The sequence below is a fragment of the Acartia tonsa genome, chromosome 4 (genome assembly GCF_053477335.1).
Source record: "Acartia tonsa isolate MP-2025a chromosome 4, ASM5347733v1, whole genome shotgun sequence".
Taxonomy (NCBI): Eukaryota; Metazoa; Arthropoda; class Copepoda; order Calanoida; family Acartiidae; genus Acartia; species Acartia tonsa.
In genome coordinates, this window is record NC_137263.1 from 51812146 (window position 1) to 51838685 (window position 26540).

Sequence of the window (26540 nt, forward strand, 5' to 3'; positions counted from 1 at the left end):
AATGATTGGTCAACATCTGAAGAAAAATGTCGCATGGAATTTTTTTCCACTAAAATATATGTATATTTGATTTGGTGTAAGAAGAAACTTCGGATCATGGAAAGAAAATGAAGTAGCAGGGTTTCGTCGTATTTTCACAGTAGCTTTTGATATTCTTTTTAGGTTAGGAACTTCAAAGTACAATGTTTTAAGCAAAGCATCTCTATAATCAAGTCCTAAAAATTTAAGTATGTCCTTTAACAGTATCCTGTATTTATGCAGTTTCGCAACAAATCTACTTACAATTTTGTTTATATATCATCTATATTCTGCTTATTCACTATTCAGTTTTGACACTCTACAATTATTGATGTTCATTTGTCCTACCGTTTCAGACCTTCGCTTTTATGGAGTTTGTCATCTTTGTTTATTTTTGTGTACTTGGTTCTTGTAAAAGTTGTATATGAATGACAGGCTTATTTTTAACACAGGACGAAAGAGCATTGTTAATGAGCAAAACTTTTTTCAGGCCCTTTGATAATTATCAGGGATCTAAAGGGATAAGACAATGGCCGATGAATTCATGTACATCCCCAAAGATAAGTCACAATATTACCTATTCTGTAAAATTATAATTAATGGTTGAAACGTTTGGACACTCAATTTAATAAACCAACCAATCAAAATTGAATAAAAGTCCCCAAAGTTTTAAAGCCAACGAATAAGATAACGTTATTATAAAACTTTGGGGACTATTGTAATAAACAGCCCAATGTCCCCTTCCTCCCTGGATATTTATATATATTACAATATACAACAACAAACACAATTTTACAATGTGCATTGTTTGGTATTACGGCTAGCTAGGGCTGTGGAGTTTGGGACAATTCTTCAATTTTCCACGAATATTAAAATAACAAAGATAAGGTTAATAACATTTTTAGCCTGGGCCTTCGGGTGCTTACAAGACTGGTTTTAATCTTGGAATTTTTCATTTTAATATTCGTGGAAAGCTGCGATACGACAAATAACTATTTTATGCCAGGAATAAGGTATAGCCAACAAACGAAATAAATCGATAAAAAAATTTAAGTGACTGAAAAAAACCCTGAAATTAGATGAATTTGCTTATTTGCATGGGAATAATACTTTAACTTCAAAGGGAGAGGACATTGGACTGTTTATTACTCTAGGCCCCAAAGTTTTATAATAACTTTTTTTATTCGTTGGCTTAACAACTTTGGGGGCTTTTATTAAATCTTAGTTGTTTATAAGTCTAGTGTCCAAATTTTTCAACTACTAATTTTAATCTACAGATGGGGTACTTTTTTTGTATCATCATAGGGGATGTAAATAAATTTATTGGCCATTGTCTTACCCTTTAGATCCCTGTGAAACCCCAAAGACAGCTTTTACTTAACACGTTCTTCAAAGGTTTATTTAATCATTTACTAATCGTTTTTACTTTAGGCTGTTCCACGTTATTTGATGGTCTTGTGTGCTGGCCTAAAACATCATTTGGGCTGACTGCCAAGGTAAAGCAAATAAAGGTTTTGCTCGAACACAGTAATAGTGTCTGACTGATTATGACGTAACAAAAAAAATAGCCAATGAGAGGCCACTATAAATTTTACCATTGGTCAATAACGGCCTCTCATTGGCTAATTTTTTTTGTTACGTCATAATCAGTCAGACTCTATTACTGTGTTCGTTTTGCTCCATAAAAAGATTGAACGAGTAAGGCCAGGGCTCGGCAGCCACGCCTAAGCCGCGCATAAGGCTCAAACTTAAACCCACTTGTGTGCAAAAAATATTTCGAAAAGATGGATTGTCTGTTTTAGACATCCAGCTGAAATTTAAAGTTTTAATATGTCGATTTCACTGAGGCTTACGCGCGAATGCTGAGCCCTGCGACAGACTATTAAAAACAGTGATATATCAAAATTTATTTGAAAAGAAAAAGGAAAATTTATCCAAAATTCAGTAATATATTTTAATAAAACAGATAAGAAATACTTGAACTACCAACTTTTATACAATCATCTTAATGAAATAACTCTCTTGAATTGGAGGATTGTTGTATTTAATCAATTTTGTATTTACATTTTAATATGTTTAAAATAACTTTACAACATCTGTTTAAGGGATTATTTCATCAATGTCGTAATTAAATTATTTTGAACCATCCTAAAATCCTAAAATGCTAAAGACCAATACTCTAACATGCCTTAACGGAGGGGGGGGGGATAAAGCAGCTTTAAGGGTCTATAATGAGATTGTGGTAGCAGGAAAAAAACAACTTAAAATTCCTATCTAACCTACTAGATAAGGGGAGAGGGGTAGCTATATCATGAGTATCTTGAATATAATACATACTTGGAGTACGAGATAAAGCTCTTGATAGTGCCTTTAAAAAGGGGGATAAAGGGAGGAGTAGGTTGCGTTAAAAATCCATAAAGATTGTGGGTTTTTAGTTTAGTAGTAGAACGATAAAAATTTATGTTAACTTTTTTTAAAAATTTGTCTATAGTTCTTCCCAATAAGAAATACACATATTTAGTGAATATTACCGTTCTTTTTATTTTTAAGCCTTAAAACTCACACCTTTGCGGATTTTTAGCGCAACCTACTCCTCCCTTATTTTAACTTTTGGCCAACGTATCTCGAATGACGTCATATTAGAATAATGGATTACTCTAATATGACGTCATATCGGGCCAGGTTTAGAAATTTATCCCTTTTCTTATAGGAACTTATAGTTCTGTCTCCTGTGTACTTATGACAAATTTAAATTTTAATTAAATACTATTCTGAAGTCTAACATACACAAATATAAATATCTCAAGTTTCATTACGGAAATGAAGAATTAATGAAGATTTCATTACATGTGATGTATTACATTCAACAACATCCATAAAAGCTAAGCCCTGAAACGGTAGGACAAACGAACATTAACACTTGTAGAGTGTCAGAACTGAATAAGCTAAATATTAGTGTATAAGTTTTGACAAAATTGTACGTAAATTTGTTGTATAATTACAGGACACTGTTTAAAGAACATAATTACATCAAGGACTTGATTACAGAGATGCTTCGCTTATGATATTGTAATTTGTTGTCCTAGGAATCAGTATTCCAAAAATCTATAATTACACACGGCCAGCCTTGCCTTTAAAGATGTCGTCATCCTTGTTAAATTAATTTAAAATATATCAGATTAAAGTTTTGATTAAAAACATTTGATCCTTAATGTATTCATTTCATATATTTATGTACATGAAAGAAAACGTAGTTTTAAACTTATACTATTTTATTCAATACGTCTTTAGATCGAAGCTTTTTACAGTGCCCATAAAATTGACCTCATACTGGCCTACCATTTCTCAATTAAAATGTATACTGGCCTGCAATTGGTAATTTTGTCTGTTTTTTTGGCCTATCATTGGTCATTTGTATTGTATTGTATTTTAACAATCTTATTCAAATTGAAATATTTATTTAAAAGCGAAGCTTTTCTATAACTAGGGTCGGTCCGTCCGTCCGTACGTTTGTGACGGATAGCTTTTTTCGTTAATTTAGGCACGATAGAATTGTCCTATCGATTTCAAATTTCGCATGGTGATCCCTGTAGTAGTAAGGTACAATTTTTAAAGCGTAGCAACTCTATAATCGTTACCAGAATGTCCGTACGTCCATTTTCAACATGTTGATTTTTTAACTTTTTTAACAACAAATTTTTATACGATCTAATTATCCTATATATTGAACTGATTTTTGGTATACTGATTCCTGGGACAACAAAGTACAATATTAGAAGCGAAGCAACTCTATAAATAAATCCTAAAAATGTAAGTATGTCCTTAAACATTATCCTGCATCAAGCAACTTTTAAACAAATCTACTTACAATTTTGCTTCGACTCTTATACATTTATATTCTGATTATTCAGTTCTGACACTCTACAAGTGTTAATGCCCTTTTGTCCTACCGTTTCAGAGCTTCGATTTTATGGATGTTGTCATCCTTGTTTTTATAGTGATAACAATTTTATTATATTTATGTTTTAATCCTAGGTTGATTGTTTATCTGTCAGATCATTTAATCAAATAAATATCAGCAATTTAGGTAAATATTCAAAACCGATTAATAATACGGTGGATTAGAACCGGTTTTCATCCATACGAAAAATCTATGTCTAGCATCGTAATATATCCAGTTTTCTACGAATACAAAAATGTACAATTACAATTACTGGTTTTAATCTTATAATTGTATATTTTATATCAAAAAAATTTTGAATGTCGTCTTTGCATATAAATAAGTAATCAAATATATTTTTTAGTGGTCGCGTTCTAAAACTAAATTTTTTAAAATTCTTTTTTGGTCAGAAATGTTTTAAAGGTTAGTTTTATCCGTTGCATATCCCCTCTTTGTCTAATTCCAATATGAACTCGCCCTAAATTACTTTATTATAAATTTGCCTTTCTAATTATTAAAACAAAAAAATTGAAGAAATAAGGTATCTAATAAGGATAAGACAATCGCCGATAAATTGATGTACGTTCAAATGGCGATACACAGAATTCTGTAGAATACAATTAGTGGTTGAAACGTTTGAACATTCAACTTAATGAACCAACTAATCAGAATTCAATATAAGTCCCCAAAGTTGTGAGGCCAACGCACAAGAAAACTTTATCATTAAACATTGGGGAATAGTGTAATAAATAGACCAATGTCCCCTCCATCCCTGTTAATGTATAATAGGATATATAAGTTGGAAAGAATTTTAATGTTAGGGGGAGATTTGAAAACAGCATCAAATTTTAAGGATTTTTTTTATTGAATTCGTTTTTTGTATAATTATTTATCTAAAAGCGGAAATACAATTTAAGTTAATCAATTTTGACATCTGTGATTGGTGAATTGAAAACTATCTGCGCTCTGATTGGAGAAGCTTAAGTGTCGTACATCATTCACCCAATTAGAGCTCAGGTAGTTTCTAATCCACCTACCCTATTGGTCAAAATTAATTAACTTAAATTGTATTTCCGCTTTTAAATAAAGAACTATACAAAAAACTAATTTTATAAAAAAAATCCTTAAAATTTGATGCAGATTTCAAATCTCCCCCTAACATTATAATTCCTTCCAACTTATATATCCTAATGTATAACTTATTTCACAAGATTTAATGTATGTTTTTCAATAGGTGGAAAACTTTTTGCATACAGACTCTGCAATCCAATTAAACAGGTATTATAACATTCATTGTCCAGTATGGCTTCAAAACCGATTAATATCCGCTGGATTAGAACCGATTCTCAACCATACTGAAAAATATGTATAGAATAGTATTACAGACAATTTTTCACGATTATAACCCGGGCCTTCGGCACCTCGTTGCTAACAAAACTGGTTTGAATCTTAATTTTTTTTTTCATTTTAATATCCAAAGAAAGCTGTCTACAATACTGGCTATACTTTGTTAAAATATAAATTTTATTTAAAAAGTTCGATGAAATATATATCTATCGCATTGCAGATGATTGGAGATGTATAAAAAAGTATTAATAAGACATTTTTAAATCTGGTTTGTTGGCCCCGCTCATATGTTTCAACAATTTTTCTAACTTCAATATGCTTTATCTAAATATACGAATAATACGGGATCTAAAGGGATAAGTCAATTGCCGATAAATTGATGTACATCCCTAATGAAGAAACACAAAATTATCCCTTCATTAGATTGAAATTAGTGGTTAAAACGTTTGAACACTCAACTTAATGATCCAACCAGTCGAAATTCACCCGAAAGTTGTTACGTCAACGAAAAGAAAACATTATTATAAAACTTTGGGGACCAGTGTAATAATCTCTCTGCAAATATTTTGCATAAGTTGTACTATCCCTAATGTCTCTGAATTAAGAAGTTTTCTGGAAATCTTTTAACACGGAGATGAAAAATTTAATTAAGTTTACGATTAATCTAAATTGAATCACTGTGTACAAATACATTGATACAGGTTTAGGACAAAATTTATTTTGTTTTTCAAAATTCAAAAGGGGTAGTTTCACGAAATTCTTTCAAATATATGCCATATAAATATAGTTTAACCAATTAACCAGGAAAAAATATGCGATTCACTAAATTAAGTTCAAATGCATTTCGTGAAACTACCCCTTTGTAATTCAAAATACCCCTGCCCCTCTCCCTCAAAAGGCAGAATTTCATTGACAGATTTTTTGTCATTTGTCTCAAACCTAAAGATCCCTAGTAACAAGGATGACAACATCCATAAAAGCGAAGCACTGAAACGGTAGAACAAACGGACATTAACACTTATATCCCCCCCCCCAAAATTTTTACCCCGGGGGTAAAATTTGCTTGGGGGGGTAATTACCCCTCCTGAAATATGTTGGCAGGGGTAAATTTTGTTTATCCCCCCCAAAATTTACCCCCGGAGTAAAATTTTTGGGGGGAGTAATTTAAATTTTATTAAATATTTAGTATTAAAAATTGTTAGAGATTTTTTATTTTGTGGGGGGGTATTTACCCCCCAAAAATTGTTTGGGGGGGTAATTACCCCCTCCTAAATGGTTACCCCCAGGGTAGGGGTAAATTTTAAATGGGGGGGGGGGGGGGTAAAATGAAAAAAATTGGACGTCTATGGACCCTAGTTATAGAAAAGCTTCGCTTTTTAAAAATGCATGGTATGTAATAATAATTTTGCTTTGGAAGTATTTTCGGGCAAGTATACATTCCATTGAAACCATTTAAATTATATTATCAACATTTAATGGCGTGCACAGGATTTTTCCAATATGGAGTGAAAACCTTGAGATGGAGAAAAAATTAGTTTTAAGTGGGAGTTTCTCCCCCTCCCCCTTACACACATTAAAAGGAAGTATTTACATTTAACAAGTTTTGTTAGCCCGGGCCTTAATTTTAATTCATTTCAATATACGCGGACATCTGTTTATAATACGATACGATAAATAACTATCGCACCATAAATTAAAAGATAAATAAATTTTAAAATACACAGATTATAAAAAAATTAATTAACTCTGATTTGATTGCTGGTCTAGCGTGATTCGTCGTATTTTCATCACAGTAGCTTTTAAAAGGTTATTTTAGGTTAGATAAATGTTAATGGAACAAGGATAAGGAATAGGATGAAAGCTACTGTGAAAATACGACGAAACCCGCTACTTCGTTTTCTTTCCATGATCAGATTATTGTTTATTCCTAGGCTTGGGAGGACAAGGCTAATTACACAGAATGTTTGTCGGCTATTTCAACTGTTTCCTCTAAGGTAGGTATTTTTACTTTACAAGTTGAAGCAGCTTAAAGTTCCTATAAAAACATGACGTCATACAATACAAATGACCAATGGGGGGCCAGTATACATTTTAATTGACCAATGGTAAAATGTATACTGTCCTATTATTGTCATTTGTATTGTATGACGTCATTTTTTTTATAGGCACTATAAGCTGCATCTACAAGTTTAACAAAATGAAAAATATCGATTATACTCAAACACAAAAATTAATATCCTATTAAAAAGCAGGGTGTCTTTAAGTCTCCTAATGACTTTTAAACAGTTTGATCAATTCTATCCATTAAAGGTTTTTTATATCACCTTGAGGATTTTTAAGTTATTTAAAGGGATAAGACAATGGCCGATAAAATAATGTACATCCCCAATGATAATACAAAAATGACCACTTCTATAGATTAGAATTAATTGTTGAAACGTGTGAACACTCAACCTTAATGAACAATCCAATCAAAATTTAATAAAAACCCTAAACTTATTTATAAATAACAAATAAGAAAACTTTGGGGACTACTGTAATGAACAGCCCTTTGTCCCCTCTCTCTTTCCAAACCTCAAAACCTCCTCTCCCAAATAAAAACACTACTACTTGTATTACCATTCCAAGAAAAAAGGTAAAAAAAATAACTGAAATTGACAACTTTTAATTAACAACATATTTTTTAATTAGGCTGTAGAATTTAAAATTTCAATATATTTCATTAATTTTTCAAATATAGGAAGTTAAAACCAAATGAAAGCTACAAAATGATTTATAAGTTACTAGCGGATACGCCCCTAGAATCCTATAGTGGCCATTGACTTTCAATTAATTTATAATACAAACTAGCTTGATGTTTGTTTGTGATGTTTGTCTGTCCCTCTGTATGCCTGTCTGTCCATCTGAGGCTTAAGATCTCAGAAACCACTGAACCGACTAAGCTCTACTCTTCAAGGAATATACCTAATGGTCCTGTGGTGGTTCAGCGGTTAGCAAGATCCTTCAGTACAAATTCTGTTACTTTATTTTAAGGATTTACTTATATTGACAGGACAGCTGAACAACAAGCTGCTGCTGGCTAACCTGACTTTCTACCTGTCCATCTGCTCACTATATTATTATGTCTAGACAGGACAGCTGAACAACAAGCTGCTGCTGGCTAACCTGACTTTCTACCTGTCCATCTGCTCACTATATTATTATGTCTAGACAGGACAGCTGAACAACAAGCTGCTGCTGGCCAACCTGACTTTCTACCTGTCCATCTGCTCACTATATTATTGTGTATAGATTGGACAGCTGAACAACAAGCTCCTGCTGGCCAACCTGACTTTCTACCTGTCCATCTGCTCACTATATTATTGTGTATAGATTGGACAGCTGAACAACAAGCTCCTGCTGGCCAACCTGACTTTCTACCTGTCCATCTGCTTACTATATTATTATGTCTAGACAGGACAGCTGAACAACAAGTTACTGCTGGCCAACCTGACTTTCTACCTGTCCATCTGATCACTATATTATTATGTCTAGACAGGTCAGCTCAACAACAAGTTACTGCTGGTCAACCTGACTTTCTACCTGTCTTTCTGCTCACTATATTATTATGTCTAGACAGGACAGCTGAACAACAAGCTGCTGCTGGCTAACCTGACTTTCTACCTGTCCATCTGCTCACTATATTATTATGTCTAGACAGGACAGCTGAACAACAAGCTGCTGCTGGCTAACCTGACTTTCTACCTGTCCATCTGCTCACTATATTATTATGTCTAGACAGGACAGCTGAACAACAAGCTGCTGCTGGCCAACCTGACTTTCTACCTGTCCATCTGCTCACTATATTATTGTGTATAGATTGGACAGCTGAACAACAAGCTCCTGCTGGCCAACCTGACTTTCTACCTGTCCATCTGCTCACTATATTATTGTGTATAGATTGGACAGCTGAACAACAAGCTCCTGCTGGCCAACCTGACTTTCTACCTGTCCATCTGCTTACTATATTATTATGTCTAGACAGGACAGCTGAACAACAAGTTACTGCTGGCCAACCTGACTTTCTACCTGTCCATCTGATCACTATATTATTATGTCTAGACAGGTCAGCTCAACAACAAGTTACTGCTGGTCAACCTGACTTTCTACCTGTCTTTCTGCTCACTATATTATTATGTCTAGACAGGACAGCTGAACAACAAGCTACTGCTGGCCAACCTGACTTTTTACCTGTCCATCTGATCACTATATCATTATTTCTAGACAGGACTGCTGAACAACAAGCTCCTGTTGGCTAACCTGACTTTCTACCTGTCCATCTGCTTACTATATTATTATGTCTAGACAGGACAGCTGAACAACAAGCTCCTGCTGGCCAACCTGACTTTCTACCTGTCCATCTGCTCACTTGCTGCCCTTATCTTGGCCCTCGCCATCTTCTCATTCAAGTAAAAATCAGCACACTTTGACTTCGAAACCGATTAATATTTGGTGGATTAGAACCGGTTCTCAGCCATACAAAAAAATAATGCATACCATCGTATTATTGACAATTTTTCTTCGAATAATAAAATAAAATTCATAAAATTGATCCCTGTTTTGTTAGTCCGTGCCCTTGGTCCCTCGGGGCTAACAAAACTGTTATAATTTTTAATTTTGCTATCCGCGGAATGCTATCCATAAAACTGTCCGATCAATAACAGTTTGGCTTCGAAGTCGATTCATATCCACTGTAATTCCTTTAATTTTTCATTTTAATATCAGCGGAAAACTATCTATAATACCATAATAATATAATCCAATCTTTTGTGTATTCAAAATCATACGACTTTTTAATAATTCATTACAATAGTGGCTTCGTCCCTAGAACTATGATGCTTTGCTCTAAGAGGGTAAATAGAACGTTTCTCCTACATTTGATTTTAGATTTCAATAGAATTAAACACAAAATAGAATAAATAGATTGTATGTTTAGAATATATCTATGACTTATCCCTAAGATATCTTAAACAGCTTTGCATTGCTCAACTTTTATTTTTGGTTGAAAGCTCATCTAAAAGCTTTGATTTCAAATTTCAAATATGATTTTTTATGTTTTTTTCCATAGAATTATAACAGATTTGTTTAGAATATATGTGATGTTTTTGTTGAAAATGTCAAAAAAAAATATAAAAATATTTGATGAACATCAAACATATTTGACAGTTTTAAACTGTCAATATCTAAAAAAAAGATTTTAAAAGAACATATTCAAAATTTGCACGTGTTTGTTCAGCATCAGAGGATTTTAAAATATAAACAAGGATGGCAACATCCATAAAAGCGAAGCTCTGAAATGGTAGGACAAACAAACAATAACATTTGTAGGGTGTCAGAACTGAATAAGCAGAATATAGATGTATATAAGCCGAAACAAAATTGTAAGTAAATTTGTTGCATACTTATAACATTGTACTTTGTGGTAATAGAAATCAGTATTTCAAAAATTAAAAGAATAGGATAATTATTTGTTGTAAAAAGTAAACATTAGCATGCTTTTAAAGTAACTTACGGACTTCCTAGTAACGGTTATAGAGGGGCAAAAAGCTCGGGCTAACAAAACTGGTTTTATTCTTTTAATTTTTCATTCAAATATCTATGGAAAGCTGTATATAATACGATGCGATAAATAACTATAATCAAGTCTTATGTAGCCAAAATAATGTTTTAATAAAGATTTGCGAATAAATTATTGCAACTACTAAAGATGTTGGTTAATATTATGTAATTGCTCTGCCAATTAAGTCTGAAACTCTATTCCTAATCTTGAACATTTATTTCATCAACAAAAAACATAAAATATTTGCAAGAATAATTGCATAAATTTTTGTTTACTTTTTGCACACAAATCGTGTTCTATAGGCTTAGAGAGATTCACACTGTCTGTAACATGAATTTTTCCGGTATCGCTTCAAAACCGATTAATATCCGGAGGATTAGAACCAGTTCTCAGCCACACTGAAAAATTATGTATAGCATCGTATTACATCAAGTTTTCTAAGAATAGTATAATGTACAATTATAAGATTAAAACCAATTTTTAAAAGTTTTTTTTACGGTTAGGAATTTTTTTGTAGATAATTCTTTCCTACAAACCCATTAGTGAAACACAGACCTCCCCACCCACCCCCTTATTTTAAAGATTTTAAGGAATAATATTTTCACCCGGGTTCGACTAAACTAACTTAGTCTAACGAAGCCTAAGTTACGTTTATTTTTCTCTCAAAAAGAAAGTTTTTTTGGATAAATTTATATACATCCCAATGATGATACACAAATTTACCGTTTCTGTAGATTAAAATTAGTAGTTGAAACGTTTGAACACTGTACTTAATGAATAAATGAATAAAAACTAACTAAAGTCCACAAAGTTGTTAAGAAAAGGTTATTGTAAAATTTTGGGGACTAGTTTAATAAACAGTCCATGGTCCCCTCTCTCTGTGTGTTTTTATTAGATTATTATCTAGGTGTCTTCAGTGTGATAGATTAAAAGTTCACAAGAACTTTATGGTTTCCTTGGTTATTTTCTACATTATCAATATCATCTACTTTCAACCCTACATCTACACGGACGGAGGGGATGTCTGGTATAAAACCCAGGTAATCTATAATACAAAGTAGCTGATGTCTGTCTGGCTAAAGCTTAAGATCTCGGCAACCGCTGAACCGATTGGGCTCTCCCCTCAGAGAATATAGCTACTGCTCCTGCTGCGTTGGTTTTTAGGCTATTTTCTATGTCTTAAAATAACAAATATTGAACCCTGGCTTTTCCAAGAGGCTACAGATAAAGCAAGCACAATTTTAACCATAAGCGTTGCGTAATATTTTTATTTGATTCAAGAAAAATAGAGCAAGGAAAAAGAGAAAATATGGGAAACGTTGTCAAAAAAAATTAAAACAAAATAGCACTTTCGCTCATTTGTCGTCAATTTAGGTTGCTAATATGGACCTCATTTATTGGTCAGTTCGTTCATCCAGTAGGAGGGGAGGTTATGGGTTAAAGGGCGTGTATGTGGAGTATGATTATTTTAACGATTCCTACGGGGTCCTAATTAAGCTGACCTACCTAAAGAATTTTATATGTTTTTAGCCTTGGTTATGTCGCAGCTTGCTTGGCCTGATGATGTACGGATACCTGGCCCCTGTCTTCTGGATGTTCATAGAAGGAATGACTCATTTAGAATTGCACCCACTTGATTATTTCACCACACTGACGAAGCAGCTTATACAAAAATAACGTCATACAATACAAATGACCAATGATAAGCCAGTATGTATTTATCATTGTTTTATTAAAATGTATATTGGGCTATGATTGGTCAATTGAATTGTATTGTCATTTTTATTAGGGACTATAAGCTGCTTCCCCACTGACTGCAGCAAAGCTTTTACTCAATCATATTTATTTAACTCCGTTTTTTTTCTCTTATTTTTATTTATAACCCCCTTACGACTTTACCACATCCCCTCCCTTGACCTTGTAGGAACGAACCAATATCTAAGGACCATATTTGCAACCTAAATAACGACAAAAATATCCATTATCCACATATGTCCATTGTTGGATTTATGGTTGAAAGAGATGAAAGAAGAGAGAAATCAATTTCGAAGCTCTTTATATTGCCAATAAGAAAGGGGATAAATTTGAAAACTTTTTGACGAAATCTCTCGAATGATATCATCTAAGAATAATCCATTCTTCTAATATGACGTCATTCGGGATACTTCAGCCACCAGTTTTTAATCTATCCCTTTTTTAATAGGCAATATAATGAGGTTAATCAATTAATGTTGTGGGTGCAATTTTATGCTCATTAAACTCAGGAATCTATCTTCACTCGAAGCTGGCAACAAACATTTTTGATAGTGGAGCTCCATTCTGGTTCTACTATACTCTCGGATGGGGTAAATATTTTACAGGGCTCGGCAGCCGCGCATCAACCGCAAATAAGCCTTAAATTAAAACCCACTTGTGTGTAAAAAAATTCCGAAAAGATGGATTGTCTGATTAGGAACAGGTTCAGACATCCAGCTGAATTTTGAAGTTATAATATGACAATTTCATTGAGACTTTCATTTGGCTTACGCGCGGCTGCCGAGCTCAGATATTTTTTTATTTTAAATTCATTCACTACTAATATATACAAAATCCACAAAACCCAAAATTTAGACAAAAAGAACAAATATTTAAAATTTTAAATAACACCGCCTTTATAAAACTGCAAAATTTTATAATCTTTTTTGTGTTTAAAAATCAAAAAACTTTGAATCCCGTCGCTCAATGAATCACTATGTACCTTTACGTTTATCTGTATGAATTGTCGACTATTGGTCCTCCTGAAGAGCCCCTGGTCAAAATTTATTAAGAAGATTGTTTAAAAAGTTTAACCCTTCTAGATTGAAACTAACCCATGTCAATTCAATAAAAGTACTCAAAGTTTTGAAGCCAAGGAATAAGATAGTGTGGTAATAATACTTTGGTTACCAGTGAAATTTGCAGTCCAATGTCTCCTTCCTCCTTGGAACGTTTTAACCATTAATTTCAATCCACAGAATTAGTAATTTTGTGTATCATCATTGGAATTTACATCAATTTATCGGCTATTGTCTTATCCCTTTATATCCCTGGTATGTACTAACTTTGATGAACAACGTAGAAATGTCATATGTAAGAAAATGGCATTTCATGCCACCAAATAAGAAAAACCAAAATACTATGTTTTAGTAATGATTTAATCTAAAACAAAATAAAGAACGTAATATCCTTATACTAAAGTATAAAGATGTTTGTGTGCTTGTGTGTCTGTGTGTTTGTACCGAAGGATCTCGCTAACCACTGAACCGATCGGGTTCTCCTTAACAGGGTAGTTTCTCATAGGTCCCGGGAAGGTTTATAACTATTTTCTTGGGGATGGGACACCCCTAACCCTCCGAGAAAATGAAAAAAAGAACCGATTTTTAAAAAAAATTTCTTTAAAATCTAAAACACGAAAAATCAGTTTGATAAAACCTCTTGGGGCAAAGCCCCTAGAGGCTAGGGGCGAAGCCGCTAGTATTCAAAATAAAGTAACAGGATCTCTATCTGTTTGTCTGTCTGTACCGAAGGATCTCGCTATAACCACTGAACCTATAATGTTCTCCTTTCATCATCATTGCCTTTTAGTTCTCGTCAGAGCGTGGTTCTCCAATCTTCCGTTCCTTGGATTGGGCACGTTTTAAGGCATCATTAAAGATGAGATTTTGTTTTTCTCATTTTTCAGTTCACTGAAGAGTTCCCTCCTCCAGGTTGTTTTTGGTCTACCTGGATTTCTCTTTCTCGTGTGGGGGTTTCAGGTCAAGGCTTGATTGGTAAAATCATCTTACCCTTTTCTTAGAGTGTGCTCTAACCATCTCCATTTTCTCTGTTTTATTGCCAGTTTGATGTCCGACATTTATTGCGTTCTAAAAGCATTTTGGCATTTGTGATCTTATTTGGCCAAAAGATCTTGTGGATTCCTATCGTCTTCGTTCAATCAATCAATGTATAAAAAATGTCGAAAAAACGCGGCCTTTTTTATAAACCCCCATCTCTGGGCGTAGCCGCTAGTCTAAACGAAAGTAAAGAACGCAATAACAAGTATAGAATCATGCGACCCTAGCTTTAAATGTGACGCATTATAGTTTCATGCGCTAGGGTGAAAGGTTCGATTCCGAGTATAGACCACATTCAGCTGATCAGCTAAAACCTATTATAACGCACAGATTAGAACTTTAGTCATGCTATCATGTATGATCTGTATGATTGTCTGTTCACAACTAACAAAAAAATTTAATCGTTCATAATCCTTATATTATACAGGCAGGTTTTTGTCTGTTTGTAATGAAAGATCTCGCTAACCGCTGGTCCGATCTCACTTCTTTTTACAGTAAAGCCATATAGATCCCGGTAAGGTTATTAACAATTTTAGGGACGAAACCTGGAATCTCCAGAGAAATCGTTATCCTAAAGATGGAAGCTCTTTATAGTGGCTAAAAAATTACTTCATAAAATACAAATGATCAATGATAGGCCAATACACAGACTAAATTACCAATGGCAAGACAGTAACATTTTAATTGACCAATCGTAGGCCAGTATGACGTTATTTTTTATAAGCACTATATAAAACTTCTAAAGATGCTATAATCTGCTCTGTAGCTACTTTAATTGTACATTGATTTTGTAGTGAAGGTAACATTTTTTTTTTTTGGGGGGGGGGATATGGATATCCCACTCTTCCAAAAATAGCTTTAAACAATATACCCAATATATAAAATATACCCTGAAAAGTTTTATTTACAAAAAATAAATATTTTTTGAGGGGGGGGGGGAGGGTGTGTCCCACCTTCTAAGAAAATTGCCTATAACCATCACAGGACCAGTAAGTATATTTCTTGAGAAGTTTAGCCCAATCTGTTCAGCGGTTACCAAGACGGATAGACAGACTAGACATCGTTCTACTTTGTATTATAGATATACAAAACATATACAAAAGTAGTCTAATCATATCCCACACTGCACTGTTTGATATTAATTCTACTTGAAACATAAGTAAAAAGTAGTCTTATCAAATCCCACACTGTTTGATATAAAGTCCAATCAAATTATAATCTTTACTGACAAAACATAAGTAAACAGTAGTTCAATCATATTCTATTCTGTTCAAGATACAAATTTAGCTTAAAAGTAAAAAGAAGTCTAATCAAATCCCACACTAATAATTATAAACAAACAAACCTTCACTTACAAAGCATAAGTAATTAAAAGTCCAATCAATTTCCCCACTGTTTTTTAATCTTTACTTAAGTAGTAAAATCAAATAGTAGTAAATAAAAAAATATTAATCTGAACTATATATAACTAAATATTAGTATTTAAGGAATTGATAATTAATTTGAATGTATAATTAATTAAATTTATTTTTTATAAAGAAATTAATCAAATTTATCAATAACAAATATTTTATAAGTTTAGGTTAAAAAATATATATATATCTTAAATCCATCATTCTATTAGTGATATATAATATTAGTTTATTAAACTAAACCCCAACGTTTTCTTATTAGCTGGCTTAAGAACTTTGGGAACTTTTAATGAATTTTGATTGGTTGTTTCAATAAGGTGAGTTTCCAAACGTTTAAACCAATTTGCAGAAAGAAATTTTGTGTATATTCATTGGGGATGTATGTACTGTATATCAATTTATCGGCCATTGTCTTATCCCTTTATATCCCTGAGTAATTATAGCAACTATAACCTAGAAATGGTAATGAATAACTATAAAAAAAATACCTTTAAACTCTTCAGTAAATTAAAAGGTAGTCTGACATACTGGAACCTCTGTTAAACTTCTTTGTTGTTAAAATAATCTAAATAACTTACTGAGACGGATGGGCGGACGTACTGACATACAAATGACAAATTTTACTAGTTTTTCTTCTTCCCTATCCCATCAAGTTAAACACCCCTTAACCCCCCCCCCCCCCTTGGCCGTCCCTGGCATAAAAATTGTATGAGAATATATCTTTAGTTGTCATAGTGTTAATAAAAGTAGTGCCTATAAGAAATGACGTCATACTGGTCAACAAGTGGTCAATTGAAATATATACTGGCCTGCTATAGGTAATTTAGTCTGTGTATTGGCCTATCATTGGTTATTTGTATTGTATGAAGTTATTTTTTTATAGGCACTGTAATGAGCTTCTTTTTCAGTTGTCCCAGTGTTAATAACCGTAGTGTGGGCCGTCTCTCTCTCCCTGAAGTGTGACAGGATGTGTTGGGATGATTACTCAGTACACTCCATCATGTATCTGATCAGTGTCCCCATGATGGCTGCCCTCACCATCAACTTGTTGTTCTTGATCAATATTATTAGAATAGTGATCACTAAGTTGAGAGATGAACCCTCACTCTCCACACAACAACTTCAGGTTAGAATTGTTATTTATCGCATTGTATTATAGACAGCTTTCCGCGGATATTAAAATGAAAAATTATAAGATCAAAACCAGTTTTGTTAGACCCAGTATTGTAACTGGCATCAATTTCATGATTTTCATTTTAATATTCGTGAAAAATTTCTGTAAATCTATGCTATTTAGGATTTTTCAGTATGGCTGAGAACTAGATACAGCGGATATTAATCTGTTTTCAAGCCATACTGGAAAAAATTGTCACAATTTTTTTCTGTAAATTTCAGGGATAAGACAATTATACATCCTCGATTACGATATCCAAAATTTAGGCTTCTGTAGATTATCATTATTTGTTGAAAAGTTTGTACACTACCAATTTGAACCAACCAATCAAGATTAAGTAAATTACCTTAAACAAACGTATGAGAGAACAGGTAGGAGACATTAGACTATAAATTATACTGGTACCCAAAGTTTTATAATTACATTATCTTACATTAGCTCAAAAACTCTTGGTATTTTTAATGAATTTATTTATAAACCTTATCAGTAACTCGCCCTAGTTGTATGCACCTTAGGAAATAAATCTTATCTTATTTGGTGGGTTCCGAACAAGTAGTGTCAAAACTATTCAACAAGTAATTATAATCCACAGAAGGAGTAATTTTGTTATCATCATTAAGGAAGTACATCAATTTATCGGCCATTGTCTTATTCCTTTAGATCCCTGATATCTAATAATTTTGTCCAGGTACGCAAAGCTGTTCGCGCTACGGTTATTCTGTTTCCGCTGCTGGGCACCACCAACCTTCTGTTCCTCATCAACCCGAAGAACCTGCAGATGGCTGAGCATCAGTTTGCCTACATGCTGGTCAACACACTACTCAAGTCTTCACAGGTATAGTTTGCCTACATGCTGGTCAACACACTACTCAAGTCATCACAGGTATAGTTTGCCTATATGCTGGTCAACACACTACTCAAGTCCTCACAGGTATAGTTTGCCCACATGCTGGTCATCACACTACTCAAGTCATCACAGGTATAGTTTGCCTACATGCTGGTCAACACACTACTCAAGTCTTCACAGGTATAGTTTGCCTACATGCTGGTCAACACACTACTCAATTCATCACAGGTATAGTCTTCCTACATGCTGGTCAACACACTACTCAAGTCCTCACAGGTATAGTTTGCCCACATGCTGGTCATCACACTACTCAAGTCATCACAGGTATAGTTTGCCTACATGCTGGTCAACACACTACTCAAGTCATCATAGGTATAGTTTGCCTTACATGCTGGTCAACACACTACTCAAGTCATCACAGGTATAGTTTGCTTACATGCTAGTCAACACACTACTCAAGTCTTCACAGGTATAGTTTGCCTACATGCTGGTCATCACACTACTTAAGTCTTCACAGGTATAGTTTGCCTACATGCTGGTCATCACACTAATTAAGTCGTCACAGGTATAGTTTGCCTACATGCTGGTCAACACACTACTCAAGTCATCACAGGTATAGTTTGCCTACATACTGGTTATCACACTACTCAAGTCATCACAGGTATAGTTTGCCTACATACTGGTTATCACACTACTCAAGTCATCACAGGTATAGTTTGCCTACATGCTGGTCAACACACTACTCAAGTCTTCACAGGTATAGTTTGCCTACATGCTGGTCAACACACTACTCAAGTCGCCACAGGTATAGTTTGCCTACATACTGGTCAACACACTACTCAAATCGTCACAGGAGTAGTTTGCCTACATGCTGGTCAACACACTACTCAAGTCTTCACAGGTATAGTTTGCCTACATGTTGGTCAACACACTACTCATCACAGGTATAGTTTGCCCACATGCTGGTCAACACACTACTTAAGTCGTCACAGGTATAGTTTGCCTACATGCTAGTCAACAAACTATTTATTACAGGTATAGTTTGCCTACATGATGGTCAACAAACTATTCATCACAGGTATAGTTTGCTTACATGCTGGTCAGCACACTACTCAAGTCTTCACAGGTATAGTTTGCCTACATGTTGGTCAACACACTACTTATCACAGGTATAGTTTGCAAACATGCTGGTCAACACTCTACTCAAGTCATCACAGGTATTGTTTGCCTACATGCTGGTCAACACACTACTCAAGTCGTCACAGGTATAGTTTGCCTACATGCTGGTCAACACACTACTTAAGTCATCACAGGTATATTTTGCCTACATGCTGGTCAGCACAATACTCCAGTCATCACAGGTATAGTTTGCCTACATGCTGGTCAACATACTACTCAAGTCATCACAGGTATAGTTTGCCTACATGCTGGTCAACACACTACTCAAGTCATCACAGGTATAGTTTGCATACATGCTGGTCAACACACTACTCAAGTCATCACAGGTATCTTCACCAAATCATTTACACTTCAATAGACTGAATCCTCTAAAAGTATCTCAGGTTTTGAAGGTAAAATATGAATAAAGGGAAATAAGAAACCCAAACTCCTATTTGTCATCCACTTTTCTTATATCATATCATATTATATAAAGTAGTAAAGTTTTCTTGTCTGAAGCTTTTTCGATGACTGGTTTTGGAATGGTTTAAGGCTAGTTTTCCAATTTACAAAAACAGAGCCCATAAATCCAAGGGGCGCAGCAACTAGTCTAGAAATAAAGTATTAAAAAAATTCATTCCCAAAACAAACATTGTCAAAATATTTGCATAAAAATTAAAATAAGATTGGATCAGAAATTAATCTTTGTTTTTCTTCTCTTATTTCTACATTGTTTTGTCAAGAATGTATGGATTTTAAAATTAAATTTGTTATTTTTACTTAAATCTTATTTTGGACCCCCGAAATTATTCCTCCCCCAGGGACGTCCAAGGGGGGGGGGGGGTGTAAAGGTGTGTTAATCCCCTCAAAATTAGAAAAGAAAACTATTTTACCTACGTCATAACAAATTTACGCCCACTTTGAGGGATTATTATGTTGGTTCAGCGGTTAGCAAGATAATTTCGAGTTTATTAGTGTTTTCATCTATAGGAATGAGATACTTCTATATATTTAAAATTTTAAGTGGGATAATAGTTATTTCTCGCATCGCATTTTAAACGGCTTTTTGCGGATATAGAATATACAATTATAAGATTAAAACCAGTTTTTTAGCCCCTAGATGCCGTAGGCACGAGCTAAAAAAACTGGTTTTAATCTTATGATTGTACATTTTTATATTCGTAGAAAGCTGGATATAATACGATGCTAGACATAGTTTTTTCGTATGAATGAGAACCGGTTCCTATCTACCGGATTCGAATGAATACGAGAATAGTTATTTCTCGCATCGTATTATAAACGGCTTTCCGCGGATATAGAATGTACAATTATATATCCGCGCCGAAGGCACCGGCTAAAAAAACTGGTTTTAATCTTATGATTGTACATTTTTATATTCGTAGAAAGCTGGATATAATACGATGCTAGACATAGTTTTTTCGTATGGATGAGAACCGGTTCCTATCCACCGGATTCGAATGAATACGAGAAAAAAACTTCCTATGCATTAAAATACGTTTTTATCTTGATAAGACAGTCAGATAAAGTGAGCTATATAGTAAATTTTCTTAGGTAAGGAGAATCTATTCAAAATGACTTAATTCTCATATAGCTTCCGAGAAAATTAGAAATCACATTTTTTATACTATAGCGTTACTGACAGACGATCGTACAAAGTAAGTTCTAGAATAGTTTTGTACCTGATTTTTAAAAGCGAAGCTTTTCTATAATTAGGGTAGGTCTGTCCGTACGTCCGTCCGTCCGTACTATCGATTTCAAACTTTGCATGATGATTCCTATAGGAGTTAGGTACAAGTTAGAAAGCGAAGCAACTCTATAATCGTTAACAGAAAGTTTTTACGTCGATTTTAAACATGTTGCTTTTTAACTTTTTTAACATCAAATTTTTATGTGATAAAATTATCCGATTGGTCTTATTTTTGGAATACTGATTCCTTGGACAACAAAGTACATTGTCATAAGCGAAGCATCTCTATAAACAAGTCCTAAAAATGTAAGTATGTCCTTAAACATTATCCTATATCAAGCAGTTTTTCTACAAATTTACTTACTATTTTGCTTCGACCAGGGATAAGGGATGGGAAACGTAAGAAAATATTATTCCAGGCCTATTTCCAACTAGGCCTAAAAAACAGTTACGGGAGGGTGCAGTAGTTAGAATTGGCAACTATCAACTAGAATAATGAAATAGCTAAATAAATTCAAAGATAATAGAATAAAATTCAGGTAGCTAGCCTCAAGTAAAAATAGAATTTTTTTACCCAATATATAAATTGCGTTTGTTAAAATTATGTTTTGATGTTTTTTTTCTCCCAAAATTTTTTTATCTTTTACTCTAGTAATTTGAATTTTTCAGAAAGCTATCATTGGGTTTATCGCAGACAGATTTTAGGTTATGTTATTTTTATTTTTATTGATGAGTAAACATTTTATTTGAAAATATCATTGCTAATTAAAATTGAAAATAAATAGATTAATAAATGAGCAATGGGTAATATTCTATCAAGTTCTATGGATACTATTATGTAATAATAGTTTTGTACTGTGTACAAACTAGCTAATAGTACAAAGTTAAGGTTAATGTGTTTTATCAATTCCGTATAAAATTTTTAGAATTTGAAATACATCACTTCATTTATTAACTGCCAATTGAATATTCTTAGCTACATACTTCCTAAAAAATAATCCCTCTATTTTTGTTTTGTATATATGGTATGTTTTAATGTAAAACTCTGGGCCGATTTAATAACTAAGCTATTGTGATCAAACACCATTTCTATTATTTTTTTAGAAGCAGACAGCTCATTATTTTTTCTAGAATTGTCTGCTTCTAAAATTGCCGCGGTTTTTATATAGCTTGCCTCCAGTTGCCCATTGGTTGATACAAAACAAGCCGATCCTTATTGGTTGAGAGCGATAGCTAATTTGGAGCTGCCTCCAATGACTATATTTACTTAGGAAATGGTAAGAGTTGCAATATCCCTTGTTAAACTAGGCCGGGACCTAATTTATAGCCAGGTTTACTAACCCTTATCCCTGGCTTCGACTCTTATACATTTATATTCTGATTATTCAGTTCTGACACTATACTAGTACGTTAATGTCCGTTTGTCTTACCGTTTCAGTGCTTCGCTTTTATGGATGTTGTAAAAAAGTAAGTTCTAGAATACTTTTGTACCTGATTGTTAGGTTTAGATTTAATCAAGAACACACAAAAAATAAACCTAATCAATATAAACTAATTTATAATTAATTTTGATTTTCAGGGAATAATTTTGTCCTTTCTGTACTGCTTTCTCAACAGTGAAACTCAAGAAGCTATCAAAAACCGTTTCAGGAAATAATACCAAAAATTTACGGATCTAAAGGGATAAGATAATGGCCGATAATTTGATTTTATCCTTAATGATGATACACAAAATTACACCATCTGTAATTACAATTAATGGTTGAAACGTTTAGACTCTTAACTGCGTGGGCCTATACGTTAAATCTGCACAATATTTGACTGTTTGCGGTTTCCTTATTTTCAATTCGATAGTGGACCAAATAATGCCACTTCTCGCGGTCGTACGCAGCCATGCGTCATGTTGGAAGGGTGACGCAAATTTTAGATATTAGTTTTCGTTATTTGATGTGGTATTTTTTTCAAATTTTAAGATCTAGGATCTGAAATTTGCGTCACCCTTTCAACATGACGCATGTCCACGTACGACCGCGAGAAATGGCATTATTATGTCCACTATCTTTCAATTCATTTCAAAATAAGAGGGGAGGGGAGGGACTTGCTTGACACTAGTCACTTTAAGGAAAACCGTCTCTTGAATTATTATCAAAATATCTTGTACTTTTTATCTTTAAACATTTAAATACTTTTTATTTGAAATTTCTTTTTTTCTACTAAAATATTATAAAATATTTTTTAATAGCGAAGCTTTTGAGAAAAAAAAATGAATTACTTACATTAGCGGCTACGTCCCTAGGGGGGTATATTCCCCAAAAATATTGGTTCAGTAAGGTAGATCCTTTGGTACAGACAAACACACTGACACCCTGTTACTTTTATATAACTAATTATAATCATATCCGCATCTTTTTTTAAATTTTCGCGTTATGAACGTTGTCATCTTTGTTACAATAAAGAGAATATTTTGTGTTTTTTGGTATTATTTTAAATTATTGAACAGGAAATTTCAAGCTCAGCTAAATTTCTCCCGTGCAGGAACAAGGTATAATTATATGAATTGTCAGTGGGAGCTTTTTATAGTGCCTAAAAAAATGACGTCATACTGGTCTAACCATTGGTCAATTAAAAATGTATACTGGCCTACCATTGGTCAATTAAAATGTGTACTGGCCTACCATTGGTTAATTAAAATGTATACGTGCCTACCATTTGTAATTTAGTGTGTTTATTGGCCTATCTTTGGTCATTAATATTGTATGACGTCATATTTTATAGGCACTATACATACACAGCCTCTGACAGTGGCGCTACGCTATATCTAACTCCTATTAGTACATAATTTCTGCTAGATTTTAATTGAAGCTCTTTATAGGGCCTATACAAAATATATAATACTACTGACCAATGATAGGCCAATACATAGACTAAATGACAGGCCAGTATACATTTTTATTGACCAATGGTAGGCCAGTATGGCGTGATTTTATAGACACAATAAAAAGCTTCATAGCGTTTTTCATAAAGCAGGGAGGACAGGGGCAACTAATATGAATTATTTTTAAAAGGTCTATTCTTTTAGGGTGATGAGAAGGGATACAACGATGAAGTCAAGAAAAGTAAGAAATATGAATTCAAAAACAGGTAGTGAATTTTGTTTTCTATATCCTTATAATAAAGTAACAGGATGTCTGTTTGTCTGTGTGTTTGTACCGAAGGATCTCGCTAACCGCTGAACCGATCAGGTTCTCCTTTACAGGGTAGCTTCTTATAGTCTCGGGAAGGCTTATAACTATTTTGGGGTGGGATAGGGAAAATTTTTTTTTTACTTTCTTAAACTACATTTTAAAATGTTGGGGGGGGGGGGGGGTCGACGCTCCCTTCTTCTCAAGGACACATAGAGTCCTTTAGGGGCGTATCCGCTAGTTTAGACATAATAAAATAAATGTTGCTATAGGTTTGTTTTAATTATTAAAGCCATTTTGGCCAGAGACAGAGAGAGGGGACAATAGTCTATATATTATACTAGTCCCCCAAAGTTTTATAAGAATGTTTTCTTATTCGTTGGAAACAACAACTTTGGGGACTTTAGTGAATTTTGAGTTAAGTGTTCAAACGTTTCAACCACTAGTTTTAATCTACAGAAGGGGTAATTTGTGTATCATCATTGAGGATGTACATCAATTAATCAGCCATTGTCTTATCCCTTTAGATCCCTGAACCAAATTTTATAAAACATTTGAAGGAAATTGTAAACAAAAATGTTAAAAATGTAAAAATATTTGAAGTTGATATGAAATATTAATTTTGTAAAAGTAGATTCTCCTCATATCAAGATTGAGAGCCAATAAATAAGTCATATTATCTTACATTTTTCATTTCTTTATACAGTTTTACAAAACGAAATAATTTCGACTAGCGGCTACGCCCCTAGAGACATCGTTCCAACTCCATTTTAAATTTTTAGTTTTAAAAAGAAAATTTAAAATTTCTAAAGGCGATTTCTGTTAGAAGAGTTGAGGTACCCTCCCCCCAAATAGTTATAAACCTTCCCAGGACCTATGATAAGTTACCACGTAAATGAGAACCATATCTGTTCAGTGGTTAACGAGATCTATCGGTACAGACAGACAGAGAACCTGTTACTTTTATATTTTCGACAGTACGTCCTGTACACTAACAAAGGGTGTGCTGTCTGTCCAGTAAGATATCGTAAACGGCTGCACCATTACAGGGAAGTTTAGAAGTTGTTGACGTGAAGAATATCTAAAATGCAGGAAGAGAAGTTACATCGGGCTGTTTAGTCCCCAAAGTTTGAAATAACGTTTTCTTGTTCGTTGGCTCAACAACTTTGGGGACCTTATTGAGTTTTGATTGGTTGGTTCATTGATAAACTTTCATGCGCTAATTTATAATATAAATTATTCGTCCTTTTTGTTTTAGAAACAGAAGTAAGAGACATGAAGTTTGAAATTGAAGTTTCTGTTGAGCCAGCAACTGTTTGAAATATTAAAATTAATTTTTGCAGCATGGCTTCGAAACCGATTAATATCCGCTGGATTAGAACTGGTTCTGTGCCATACTGAAAAATCATGTATCGTATCGTACTATATCCTGTTTTCTACGAATATTAAATTTTACAATCATGAAATTAAAATCAGTTTTGTTACCCCGTGCCTTTGGCTTCCCGGGGATAAAAAAAACTGATTTTTATCTTATAACTGTACATTTTTTTATCCGCGGAAAGCTGATTTTAATACGATGCGAAATATAACTATTCTGCAATCGTATAATGTAAGGGACAGTTATTTAGCAATTTAAATCAATTGAATTTATTTCGTATAATTGTATTTTTTCACCCCATTTGAAGTTAGTTTGGGGTATTCCTGTCCAGTTTTTTGTTTAGGAATGAATATTTCTTATTCATTCCTAAACAAAAAACTGGAAGGAATATCATTCTCATTTAAACAAAAAACTCATTTTTTTTATGCTAAAATGTGGTTTAATTTTGGTTTTTAATTTTCATTTATTTCCCGGCTATGATCATTTATATCCCTGATATCAAGTTTCTTTTAATAATTAATAAAAATTCAAAAATCTTCCGAAAAAAATTTGAAAATCTTCTAAAAATGACTACCTCCGGGAAATAAATGACTACCTCCGGGAAATAAATGAGTTATTTAAGCAAACAAAATTTAGCATAAATGGATATTTAAATCCCAAGGTATTAAATGATCGAGCGTTAGCTCATCATTTAATACCGAGGGATTTAAATATCCATTTATGCTAAATTTTGTTTGCTTAAATAACATTCTATTGCAACAAAAAGGTGATGTTAGCAAATAATTTCTTGAATAAAATCATAAAACGTTTTTTCATTTAATTTTCATTTTTTTCACTGTTGTGTTTTCATTTGACATTAAAAATAAAAATCATAAAAAATCTTCCAAATCAAAGAGAAAAAATCTTTGAGTTATTGGTCAATTTAA

General features: G+C 33.4%; 1 protein-coding gene across 1 annotated transcript in view; it reads left to right on the forward strand.

The window, feature by feature from the left end:
• Nucleotides 1-25923, forward strand: part of LOC145315530 (corticotropin-releasing factor receptor 2-like) — a 29027-nt gene extending 3104 nt beyond the window's left edge. Inside the window, exons 3-16 of the mRNA XM_080155512.1 lie at nucleotides 1450-1514; nucleotides 4054-4105; nucleotides 5193-5236; nucleotides 7237-7299; nucleotides 9650-9753; nucleotides 11812-11944; nucleotides 12435-12552; nucleotides 13169-13249; nucleotides 17076-17293; nucleotides 18030-18176; nucleotides 22634-22701; nucleotides 23552-23596; nucleotides 24134-24195; nucleotides 25495-25923. Coding sequence (XP_080011638.1) covers nucleotides 1450-1514; nucleotides 4054-4105; nucleotides 5193-5236; nucleotides 7237-7299; nucleotides 9650-9753; nucleotides 11812-11944; nucleotides 12435-12552; nucleotides 13169-13249; nucleotides 17076-17293; nucleotides 18030-18176; nucleotides 22634-22701; nucleotides 23552-23596; nucleotides 24134-24195; nucleotides 25495-25556 — 1262 coding nt within the window. The 3' untranslated portion in view covers nucleotides 25557-25923. The remainder of the gene's footprint in view (nucleotides 1-1449; nucleotides 1515-4053; nucleotides 4106-5192; nucleotides 5237-7236; nucleotides 7300-9649; nucleotides 9754-11811; nucleotides 11945-12434; nucleotides 12553-13168; nucleotides 13250-17075; nucleotides 17294-18029; nucleotides 18177-22633; nucleotides 22702-23551; nucleotides 23597-24133; nucleotides 24196-25494) is intronic.
• Nucleotides 25924-26540: the final 617 nt, after the last annotated feature.